We start from the raw sequence: 12,187 nt of genomic DNA, 5'->3' as shown, positions 1-12,187 counted from the left end.
CGTCAGGACTCATCTGAGGGCAACTAATTTCAGTCGGCTATTTACAAATGGCCAAACTTTAAGGAGCATTGAGGAGCTTGGAAGGTTTCAGACCTGAAGGAGGTGAAGGCTGAGGGGTTTGATTGCGAAGATGACAACATTGCCGGGCAGTAAATCTATGAGCTCTGGGGTGTCAGGGGAGAAGGGGATGTGGGGTTTTGTAATGTCCACTCTGAGCTGGAAAATCACCATTTAATTTTAAACAATAATGGAATATTTTGCAGCCCGAGTCATACAACATTCACCAGGAAACCCAGTGGAGACAAATCAGTGAAGAAGCCTAGAGGTAGGTCTCGGCACAGACCTGGGAATCAAAGTGGTGTGTGTTAACTGTGCTGCCAGGTAGGGCTTATGATTGAGAAATGTCTACTGAATTCATACATCTGCTCTTGGTCTCATTGAAATCAATAGATTTACATTCTGGAGGCAGAGGTACAAGAGATTGTGGATGTTGGAATCTGGAGGAAGATTTGAGTTGCTTGAGGAAGTCGGGGGGGGGGGGTCGAGCAGCATCTGTGGAGGGAAATGGGCAGTTGATGTTTTGGGTTGAGTCTCTTCACTTGGACTGCTTTAATCTGCATTTCAGGCTGCAGTAACTGTTATTAAGCAGGAAATACAATTTAATTGTCTGATTTATGGTTTACTCAACAGCAAATAGACTTGGCAGCCAGAGGGTGGTGAATCTTTGGAATTCATTGACACAGATGGCTGTGGATGCCAAGTCATTGAGTATATTTAGAGCAGAGATTGATACTGTAGGTTCCTGATTAGTCAGGGCATTAAGGGTTACAGAGAGAAGGTAGGAGAATGGGATTGAGAGGGAAAATAAATCAGCCATGATGGAATGGCTGAGCAGACTCAATGAGCTAAATGGCCTAATTCTGCTCCAACGTCTCATGGTCAAAATTCTGCATTGCAGAGACTACAGCCCTATTCATTGTGACTCAACGCAGACTAACTATACATGTTTTAGTTGAAAATCTCAAATGTCTTTGAGACTTGGAGATAGTTGGGTGGAAATTCAGGGGTACTGTAAGGAGGCAAATCTGCAGGTGTACAGAATTATGAGGGTTGTAAGACAGGAAGATGGTGAGAGGTATGAAGAACCAGTTACCCATGGAAAGATTTGGAAACATGGATGGTGATTTTATAGCAGGAGGTGTGGAGCTGGAATCTGGTGCTTGACAAGGAGACAGTATAGTATGTATGAATGGGGTTTGGTGTGAACCAGGATACAGAACAGCATTTTGGATTTATTCAAAGCGAAGCAAGATATAAAGGACCAATTACAAAAATCATTAGAACCATTCTTTTTCTTAAAGTAACAGAATATAGAAAATAGAACATTACAACACAGTACAGGTCCCTTGGCCCACGATGTTGTGCCAACTAGTTAACCAATTCTAAGCCTTCCCTCCTACATTGCCCTTCATTTTTCTATCATCCATATTTCTGTCTGAATATTTCTTAAACGTTCCTGATGTATCTGCCTCTACCACCACCCCGGCAAGGCGTACCATGCACCCACCACTCTCTGTGATTCCTTCTTAAAAAAAATCTTCCCTCTGCCATCCCCCCTCCCTATACTTTCCTCCAAGCAACTTAAAATGATTTCCCCTTTAGATCACGCTGGCCCTTATAAATCAAACATCTGGGCATAGTTACTGATGTATTCGAGAAGAAACTACGTAAAAGCAATCTGCCTTCAGGCTCTTTTAGATTAAACCCTTAAGATTGTAACTGGATACCTTCAATTAATTTCATACAGTGCATCAGACTAGGTTGCCAAGTTAAATTGTTTTTTTAAATTTAAATTTAATCCAATCTTTAAAATTACAGAATTTGTTGGGGCATCCTCCTTTGGGACAATAATGAATGATTTTTCTTTCAGGATCAGCTAAGAGTTATGCAGTGAAAAGCCAGTAGTCCCTCCATTGGTCAGGTTGACCATGGCTGTTGTGTCCTAGACCCCAATCACAAGCCAGGGCAGTACGATGTGGAGAGCAAGCTGTTGCCATGCAGCAGCCTCCCCCCTCCACACAGCTGATGGATCCAAAGGAAAGGCAGAGACCGACGCAGTTTGACACCAGCAGTGTTCCAAGAGTTGCCAGTTAACATTGAATTAAAAGTATGACTGTGTTAGATACTCCATCTCCGGATGTTTTCCTTGGGATTTACTTCCAAAGCTTTCCCCATGAGTAGGTATACAACCAGCAGAGCTTTGAGATCAGAGTTTTCTTTCTCCTAGATGAGTTGCCAACCATAGCTGACAAGCCCCATCTGCCCAAGCGACTGGCTTTAAGGTGCCAGTTTGCCCCTTCTCCTGAAACAGTTCCACCAGTCTTAGTAGCCAAGCCACACGAGAAGGCCAGGAGCTGGACTTGGTTGTCAAAGGCTATTTGAGATGCAAGTCATTGGGAGCATTTAATAGTGGGAGCTTGTCTCCATTACCTTCCCTGGTTGTAACAACCTTAAGGAACTGAAAAGCTAATAATAATCAGGAAAACCAGGTGTCAAGAGAGTGTTACAGAATTGCAAAGGGGAAGGAGTGAGTCTAATTGGATGATTGTTCAAAGGGGTAGTTGCACACAGTGAGCAGAATGATCACATTTTATTACATGTGAGTTTAGGGAAGGGGCAGTGAATAATGGTTTGAATCTTGTTTCTCAACAAAATCATTTCACCAACAGAGTCAAATTCAAGAAATCACGATGACGTCTATATTGTTCCTGTGACCTCTAAGCCAGTACCTGTTCCATTGCCAAGGAAGTCCGTTGGGGTGAGCTGGTGAAATCTCTTTCTGCGTTGTTGCTTCTTTAGTAATTCTTCTGCCATTGGGAAATCAGAAACCATTGCATGCAATACTGTAAAGATCAAACTCATAACTGTTCTTATCTTTCTATCAGCCTCATAGTCAGATACAGTAATAAATTCTAAAATGGTTGTGAATATTTTGAGTCATTCATGGAGAGAGAAACAAAATGAATGATTTGGTCAGCAAACACGAGGAAATCTGCAGATGCTGGAAATTCAAGCAACACACACAAAATGCTGGTGGAACCCATTCTGATATGTCAATTCCACGACCCATTCCCATTCTGATATCTTAATTCCACGTCCCATTCCTATTCTGATAGATCTCTCCATGGCCTCCTCTACTGTCAAAATGAAGTCACATTCAGGTTGGAGGAACAACACCTTATATACCGTATGGGTAGCCTCCAACCTGATGGCATGAACATTGACTTCTCTAACTTCCGTTAATGCCCCTCCTCCCCTTCTTACCCCATCCCTGATTTATTTATTTCCCCCTTCCCCTTTTTTTTTCTCTCTCTGCCCATCATTCTTTGCCTGTTCTCCATCTCCCTCTGGTGCTCCCTCCCCCTTTCTTTCTCCCTAGGCCTCCCGTCCCATGATCCTTTCCCTTCTCCAGCTCTGTATCCCCTTTGCCTATCACCTTTCCAGCTCTTAGCTTCACCCCACCCCCTCCGGTCTTCTCTTATCATTTCAGATTTCCCCCTCCCCCTCCTACTTTTAAATCTCCTACTATCTTTTCTTTCATTTAGTCCTGATGAAGGGTCTCGGCCCAAAACATCAACTGTACTTCTTCCTACAGATGCTGCCTGGCCTGCTGCGTTCCACCAGCATTGTGTGTGTTGCTTGAATGACTTGGTCTGTTGATCATGGAGCAGATGCTGTCCGACACCTGAGAGTTTCCAGAATTTTCTCTTTATTTCAGATTTCCAGCATCTGCCACTTTTTCTACACACTGACCTGCTCATATCTCTCTCTCCATGTGGTTCAGCTTTTTGCTGGCAGCAGGTTTCTACAAAGAGCCCTCCTGGGGATCTGGCACTCTCTGCCTAAGTGAGGTTGGGTAACTATCTGATGGCGTAGTGCTTAAGCTTATGTAGGCATGCATTTGGTGAAAGGCTGAGAAATCAAATCCAACCATTTGTTGATTGTGAACACAAGAGATTCTGCAGGCGCTGGAAATCCGGAGTAACACATACAAAACACTGGAGGAACTCAGCAGGTCAGGCAGCATCTATAGAAATTAATAAGTAGCTGAGGACTGGAAAAAAAGGGAGATGAATAAAAAGATGAGGGGAGGGGAAGAAGGATTAGCTGGAAGGTGATGGGTGAGATAGGTAAAGGACTGGAGAAGAAGGAATTTGTAGATGGTGAGTTAGATTTGAGTTATACAGAAGATGAATGTACATGGAAGTTGAACTGCTGGATTATAGTAAAAATAAACTGGGTTCATAAATATACCTTTATAGAGTAGAGTCATAGAGAAGAACAGCACAGAAAGAGTAGCTGACCTCCTCCTTCCTATCCCATCGACCTGCACCTGGACCAGGTACCTCCTAACCCCTCCATCCATGTACCTAGTCCCATCAACCTGCACCTAAACCTGGTACCTCCTACCCCCTCCCATCCATGTACCCAATCCCATTGACCTGCACCTAGATCATGTAACTCCTAACCCCTCCCATCCATGTACCCAATCTGTGTACTTATCCAAACTTCTCTTAAATGTTATGGTTGAACCCACACCATAGAACTCCTTTTACCTGGATGCATAATGTTTTGGTGTGGCAACTACTTTGTATGACTGTAAGAAGCTGCATAGTTGTGGACACCTTGGGCTCACCCACCTCCGACATTCTCTTTACTCACTCTCCCATCGGGCAGGAGCCACAAAAGACGGAAAGCACAATTCACCAGGCTCAGGGACAGCTTCTGCCTTACTATTATCGGACTTTTGAATGGCCCTCTTTATGATAAGACAGACTCTCGGCCTCACAATCTACCTCATTATGATCTTACACTTTATTGTCAACCTGCACTGAACTTTGGTAGCTTTTGCACTTCATTTGTATTGTCATTATTTAACCTTATTCTAGCCCAATGCACTGTGTAATTATCTGACCTGCATGAACAGTGTGCAAGACGAGCTTTTCACTGTATCCCAGTACACGTGACAACAATAAACCAATACCACTTCTGCTGACAGCTCATTCCACCACCTTTTTATGGAAGAAGTTTCCCCCTCTGCCCCCAGATTCCCCCTAAATATTTCAGTTTACACCCTGAACCTATGACCTCTAGTTCTAGTCTCCCTGACCTCAGTGGAAAAAGCCTGCTTGCATTTACCCCTCATAAGTTTATATCTCCCATCGGTCTTCTGGGGCTCCAGGGAATAAAGTCCTAACCTATTCAGCCTTTCCACGCACCACAGGTCCACTTATCCTTTGGGAAAGAATACCTGCAGATTTTATGCTATTGAGTTTATCAGTGACTTTAATTTCACCAAGTTCTTTATATCTTGGTTCATATTGTTTCACTGGTTATATCAGACTTGCAGAAATTCAAAATGTGACCCTCCACTTTCATGGGGCACTGACAGTAAATACTGGCCTAGCCAGTAATATCCATGTGCTGACTTATAAAAATAATGAGAGAAACACCTTGTGATCTTTTGCAACAAACTGTTGAGGAAATGGCAAATTGTTTCACTCTGTTTGCTCCACAGGTCAAGCAGAAACAGAAGAGGGTTAAGGCGATCTTGGACTGTACGGCTGACAATTCCGATGAGCTGACCTTCACCAAAGGAGAGGTCATTGTTGTGACCGGAGAGGAAGATTTATTTTGGTGGGTGAGTATCTGCCCACATTGGTCCTCAGAACTTCTTTCTGTTGTTATTTAAGCTTTCACACAGGGTGAACTTGCAAATTCCATGCAGATAGAACCAGTGGTCAGAACTGAACCTTCCTCAAAGTTCAAAGTCAATTTTATGATCAGAATACATGTACGCCACCACATACAACCCTGAGATTCTTTTTCCTGCTGCTGTGACCCAGTTCTATGGATCTTCCTCCTTCCCTTTCTCCTATGGTCCACTCTTCTCTCCTATCAGATTTCTTCCTCTCCAGCCCTTGACCTGTCATGCGTCAACACCACAGCTATAATGCGCTTTGAGCTTTCATTAATTGCTTTCTGGACATGTAACTAATTTTGAGTGCCTGAATTTGCTCCTTGCACAGATTGGCCACATTGAAGGAGACAAGTCAAGGTCAGGAGCCTTTCCAGTGGACTATGTTCATCTCCTGTCGGAATGACCAGATCCTCGCAATCTCCCGTGGAAAAAGACTTGTGACCTCTTGAACTTGCAGAAGCCCTTCTGAAAGGTTGGGTTTCTCTCAGCAGGCTTGGTTCTATGGTGGCCCTTCAGTGGGATGTCAACCTGCCATTTGGGTTTCAGCTTTCATCAAGACGCTCTTTGTTGATTGTTTTTGTAATCATTGGAGAATCATGGTTGTTCCAACCAAACCTGGATCAGAAGTTGAAACTGCTTTACGTGAAGGCTGGACCTCAATATACAGAGATCATTTTGTTCTAATATTTATCTTTATTTCTGTTTTGGATTTGTATTACACTGCCTCATCTGACCAATCTGTGCCAACAAAGGTAGACAGAGCTCTAAAGATTATGATAGGTAATGCCTGGAGGTGTGTTACAGTGTGAGATCCTTGAAGGAACACGTGGTGCTTCACTGAAGAGTCTTATAGGCCTTTGTTGACGTGTGGCTGATAAGTTGTTTTGTATTAGGCGAGTACTATTTTGTCGGGTCAGTGGTTGTTTCATTTCAAGGTGGGCTTAGGCTATGTGCAGCATGGATGCTAGGTGAAAGAAGTATGAAGGTCCTACCAGGTTCAACTGGGCTTTACTGTCTGAATCAAGCATTCCTAGACTGAACTGGGATATGGGACTGAGTGGAGTATTGCACGGACAGCAGTGCGGTATATGCACAATAGTTTCTTTCATGAATTGAGCTGGAGTATAAACACAATGGTGTACTGCACAAATTGATATTCAAATTTCAAAGTAAATGTATTATCAAAGTACATATATGTCAGCATATGCAATCCTGAGGTTCATTTTCCTGCGGGCACACTCAGCAAATCTATAGAATAGTAACTATAACAGCATCAATGAAAGATCAACCAGAGTGCAGAAAACAACAAACTGTGCAAATGCAAATATAAATAAATAGCAGTAAATAACAAGTATGTGAGATATTGGGATAAAGAGTCCATAAAGTAAGATCAGTGGTTGTGGGAACATTTCAATGGATGGGCAAATGAGTGAAGTTATCCCCTTTTGCTTGAGGGCCTGATGGTTGAGGGGTAGTAACTGTTTTTGGACCTGGTGATGTGAGTCCTGTGGCTATTGTACCTTCTACCTGATGGCAGCAGTGAGAAAAGAGCATGGCCTGGGTGGTGGGATTCAGAGTGCATGTCCTGAATGGAACAGGTTTAACTGGTAAATATAAGACATAGGAGCAGAATTAAGCCATTCAGCCCATCAAGTCTGTTCCACCATTCTATTATGGCTGATTTTATTATTTCTCTCAACCTCATTCTCCTACCTTCTGATCGTAATCTCTGACACCCTTAGTAATCAATAAGCTATCAACCTCTGTTTTAAATATACCCAATGACTTCCATCTGCAACAATGATTTCCACAGATTCACCACCTTCTGGCTAAAGAAATTCCTCCTCATCTCTATTCTAAAGGGACATCCTTCTGTTCTGAGTCTGTGCCCTCTATTCCTAGACTCCCTCACTATAGGAAACATCCTCTGTACATCCTGTCTATCTAGGCCTTTCAATATTCAATAGGTTTCAATGAGATCCCCTCCCACAAAATATGGACCAAATGCTCCTTGCGTGACCTGAATTGTGTATATGAAATGAATGGACTCTTGATCAGGAGTACATTTTATTAAGCTTAAAGGATTTAATGTGGATTTGTACTGCTTGAGTTGGACTATATGAGCATGGTGGTACATTGCATGGGTGAATTGACATTGTTAAGGTGATAGCACTTGACACAAGTTAGATTGAGACGTGTGAGCTAGATGGTGCGATGCACAGGTCTAGATGCACCATCTAGATGTGATATTTTGTACAATTAAAGGAGGAATAGAAAATTTATAAACCTGAGATGAAATGAAATGTTAACAATATCTGATGAATTTCAACTGTCTGAACCACACTCTGATATTGACTGGTGTTGACTGGGAAGCACACATTAGTAACAAGTAACTGGGGGGGGGGGGGGGTGTTTCACGGTGTATGAGAAGCTAAGAAGGTATATGATAGAAAATGCCCACACAAGTGTATATTGCAAAGCCTTACTTATCACCATGATTCCTCATCAACTGCACAAATGAAGGATGGACTATGTTATTCCGAGAGGATTTATATACCAACTTTATTTTTTTTTCTTAAACCCATCACCCCCAATGGGGCATAGGCTGCTGACTGCCGCTCGCTAGAGTCTTCAACCAGTCTTTCAAGATGTAGCCTATTGAAGGTCCTTCCCCTCCCAGGGATAAGGTCTTGGGAGCTTCTATTGGCGTTTCTGTAGCTCTGGGTTTTTACAGTTTTTATATCTACAGAGCTTTTATTAAATGTGAACTTGAAGGACATGTACAATGCATATTACTGTAAGGAGTTTACAGTAATGTGGGAAGGGGCAAGTTCTTAATGGGTAGAATAGAGTTGGTGGTTTGATGAGAGATGAGTGAGTAAGTGAGTCCTCAGCTGTTTTCAATTTGTAACTAGACCTTCAACAAGCTCACATTTAACTCAAACATTAAATGGATTATTTATTGAACTCCTTCCCTTCCCTTCCCCCCCCCCCCCCCCCACTTTCTTATTCTGGCTTTTTCCTCCTTCTTTTCCAGTCCTGATGAAAGGTGTCAGCATGAAACGTCGACTGTTTATTTCTCTCCGTAGACGCTGCTTGACCTGCTGAGTTCCTCCAGCATTTTGTGTGTGATGATCTAGATTTTCAGCATCTTTTGTCTCTATTAAATGGGTCAGGTGGTTCAAAAAATTCAAAGGAAACTTATTATGAAAGTACATGTATATACAGACAGACATACTTTATTGATCCCGAGGGAAATTGGGTTTCATTACAGTCGCACCAACCAAGAATAGTGTAGAAATATAGCAATATAAAACCATAAATAATTAAATAATAATAAGCAAATTATGCCAAGTGGAAATAAGTCCAGGACCGGCTTATTGGCTCAGGGTGTCTGACACTCCGAGGGAGGAGTTGTAAAGTTTGATGGCCACAGGCAGGAATGACTTCCTATGACGCTTAGTGTTGCATCTCGGACAACCATGAGAGTCACTTTCTTGTGGACATTGACAATAAATACAAAGAAACTCAATAGAATCAATGAAAAACTCCACACAACAAAGACAGACAAATGACCAATGTGCAAAAGACAACTAATTCTGCAAATGCAAAAAGGAAAAAAATAAATAAATAAAAATAAATAAATAATAAACAGTGAGTTGTAGAATCCTTGAAATTGAGGTCCTTGTTGTACTGCAAAGAAGGTCTCATTGACCAAGCTTTAGAGATGTGAGGAACCAATTGACTTTTAATGTTAATGTTAAACCATCTGTGAGCTGATGGTATTTACAGTGATACCAACAGATGTGGTTTTCCATTAACGTAAGGAAGAGAGTAATTGGTTGGCAGAAAGACATATTTGCTGGAATTTCACTCTTGATTTTATCACTAAGCCCTGTGATCTGTTTGTCATCAAGATTTATACATACATAACTGCCTTGGTTCCACCAAGTCTGGACTCATTCTCAACATCCTTAGAAAATATTGATATTAGAATCACCTTTTGAAGGAAATCCATCTATCAACTGTTCAAAATGTTGATCAACCCAGAACTTTTCCTATCACAAAAAAATCTCCTTTTTCTTGATGGTGGTCAAAAATAGATGGCATTCCATTGAGGACAATGGAACAGTTCAGTGAAGATTTGGAAGAAACTTAGAGAACTTTGGACAGGACTGGTCACCTGTAATCATGGAAACAGACTCTTCCAAGTGGTAAATGGGGTAAATTGCATTCAAAATCAACTGCATTTAAAGAAGACTGCACATGTGTGTGTGTATAGTTACAGGGTATAACTAGGGGTTGAAATGTACTTGCAAGTACAATAAACTATTATAAGAACACTGGGTACTGCTGTGTGAGCCTAGGACCAACTTACCTACCCCGGTTGTTTCAGAAAAATATACAAAATTATTGTATCTAAGTGAGAATTACCTAGCTACAATTATTATTATTGTAAATGTCAGCTTAGGCAATGACTGAGTGTGTTGGCCTTGTGTACAGGTCAAGAAAATTATTATACTTATGTCTGCGGTAGAACTTTTCATTTTGTAGGGAAATTTGTATGTAGTTTTGATTTTGCCCAAGGTGTTTGCAGAGGAAATATTCGTTTAACATCTCTCCATCCCTTCACTCCAAATTGATTCTCCATTTTCTTTCCTTACTGGTGGTTTGGATTTTGACAAGTTTTCTTGCAAAACCCAACTCCAGCTGTGAGGTTCACAAAACTGCTTGCAAGGATGAACAATGTTTTTATTATCACTGAAGAGAGTTTGTGGGGAAAACGGTGAGTAATTGAATGTTTTTGATGGATGTGAAAGGGGCCAAGAAATACAAGAAAAAGTGTGCCCTTATGAGTTTGACTGCAGAGAGTGTATTAAATCCAGTATCAAAGAGAGAGAATTGGCACTTGCAAGTATAAAGACTGAAGAAAACCTTTTGTATTGTTATCACATTGTAATATAATTCCCTATTTATTAAAATTAACAGTTGATATTTGCTTTGAGTAATTTATTGCTAGCTTGCTATTTTTGTCTGTAATTCTGGCCTGTGGTACATCCCACATGTCCTTCGTCCCACCTCTGGTGGCTATGTCTTTGCCAAAAGCTTTGGAATTCTCTTCCTAAACCTTCACTCCTCAAACTTTTTCTATTCTTTAAGCCTCTCTTAAAATCTACCTCCTTTGTTAAAATATTTGAGCAATCTGTTCTAATGTATCTTCCACAAGCGGGACTTTCTGTGGCCAAACATGTTAATTCCTTTTCCCATTGGGGCTGAGAGGAAGATTGGATCAGTGATGATTAAATGGGGGAGCAGACTCGATGGGCCAAATGGCCTAATTCTGTTCCTATATCTTGTGGTCTTATTCTCATTCCAATGTGCCAGTCCATGGCCTCCTCTTGTGCCAAGATGAGGCCACCCTCAAGGTGGAGGAGCAACACTTTATATTCCATCTGGGTAGCCTCCAACTTGATAGCATGAACATCGATTTCTCCTTCTGATGAACAAATATCCTCCTCCCCTCCCTCGATTCCCTACTTTCATCTTTTACTTCTCATCTGCCTATAACTTCCCCCTGGGTCACCTTCTCTTTCTCTTTGGTCTACTTTCCTCTCCAGGAAAGATTCTTTCCTACCCACCTGACTTCACCTATCACCTAGTAAACACAAAGTACACTGCAGATGCTGTGGTCAAATCAAGACATACAAACAAGCTGGATGAACTCAGCAGGTCGGGCAGCATCCGTTGAAATGAGCAGTCAACGTTTCGGGCCAAGACCCTTTGTCAGGACTGGAGAAGGAGGGGGCAGGGTGGAAAACGAATCAGAGGAAAGATCAAGGGGTGGGGGAGGAGAAGCAGGGAGGGGATAGGCAGGAGAGGTGAAGAAGGAATGAAAGGGGAAAGCACTATGGGTAGTAGTAGAAGGCAGAATCATGAGAGAGGTGTTAGGCAGCTAGAAGAGGAGACAGAGTGAAAGTGGGATGGGAGAATTTTTTATTTTTATTTTTATTTTTATTTTAGCATCTTCTTCCCCACCTCTTCCAGACTTGAAGAAGGGTCTCAACCCGAAACATCGATGATTTATTCATTTCCATAGATGCTGCCAGACCTGCTGAGTTCCTCTGGCATTTTGTGTGTGTTGTCTGCAGACTTTCTTGTGTTTCTAATCTCTCATGTGACTCAGTACTAAATTTTGTTTGAGAACTTGCCAAGGATTTTCAGGAAAGTGATGACCATATTAAAGACAACTCCAGCCTGAAGTGCACTGAAGTTCATGTGGGATGAGCCACTAAGATCCAACCTGGGTAGCATTTGGCAGCATTTAATATAAACTAAATGTCAGATGTTAAAGTAAGATTCATTGATTATGTGCCCCATGTTATTCCCTATAGGTTCTTACTGTGTTTCAATAATAGGAGGCATTTC

The 12,187-nt window shown here is 41.7% G+C and overlaps 1 protein-coding gene across 1 annotated transcript in view; it reads left to right on the top strand.

Moving 5' to 3' along the window:
- LOC140719622 (arf-GAP with SH3 domain, ANK repeat and PH domain-containing protein 2-like) overlaps positions 1-10,754 on the top strand; it is a 111,780-nt gene extending 101,026 nt beyond the window's left edge. The window contains exons 25-28 of the mRNA XM_073034352.1: positions 264-325; positions 2,730-2,818; positions 5,579-5,701; positions 6,090-10,754. Coding sequence (XP_072890453.1) covers positions 264-325; positions 2,730-2,818; positions 5,579-5,701; positions 6,090-6,164 — 349 coding nt within the window. The 3' untranslated portion in view covers positions 6,165-10,754. The remainder of the gene's footprint in view (positions 1-263; positions 326-2,729; positions 2,819-5,578; positions 5,702-6,089) is intronic.
- Positions 10,755-12,187: the final 1,433 nt, after the last annotated feature.

The sequence above is a fragment of the Hemitrygon akajei genome, chromosome 32 (genome assembly GCF_048418815.1).
Source record: "Hemitrygon akajei chromosome 32, sHemAka1.3, whole genome shotgun sequence".
Lineage (NCBI taxonomy): Eukaryota > Metazoa > Chordata > Chondrichthyes > Myliobatiformes > Dasyatidae > Hemitrygon > Hemitrygon akajei.
This window is presented reverse-complemented; position numbering and strand designations above follow the sequence as displayed.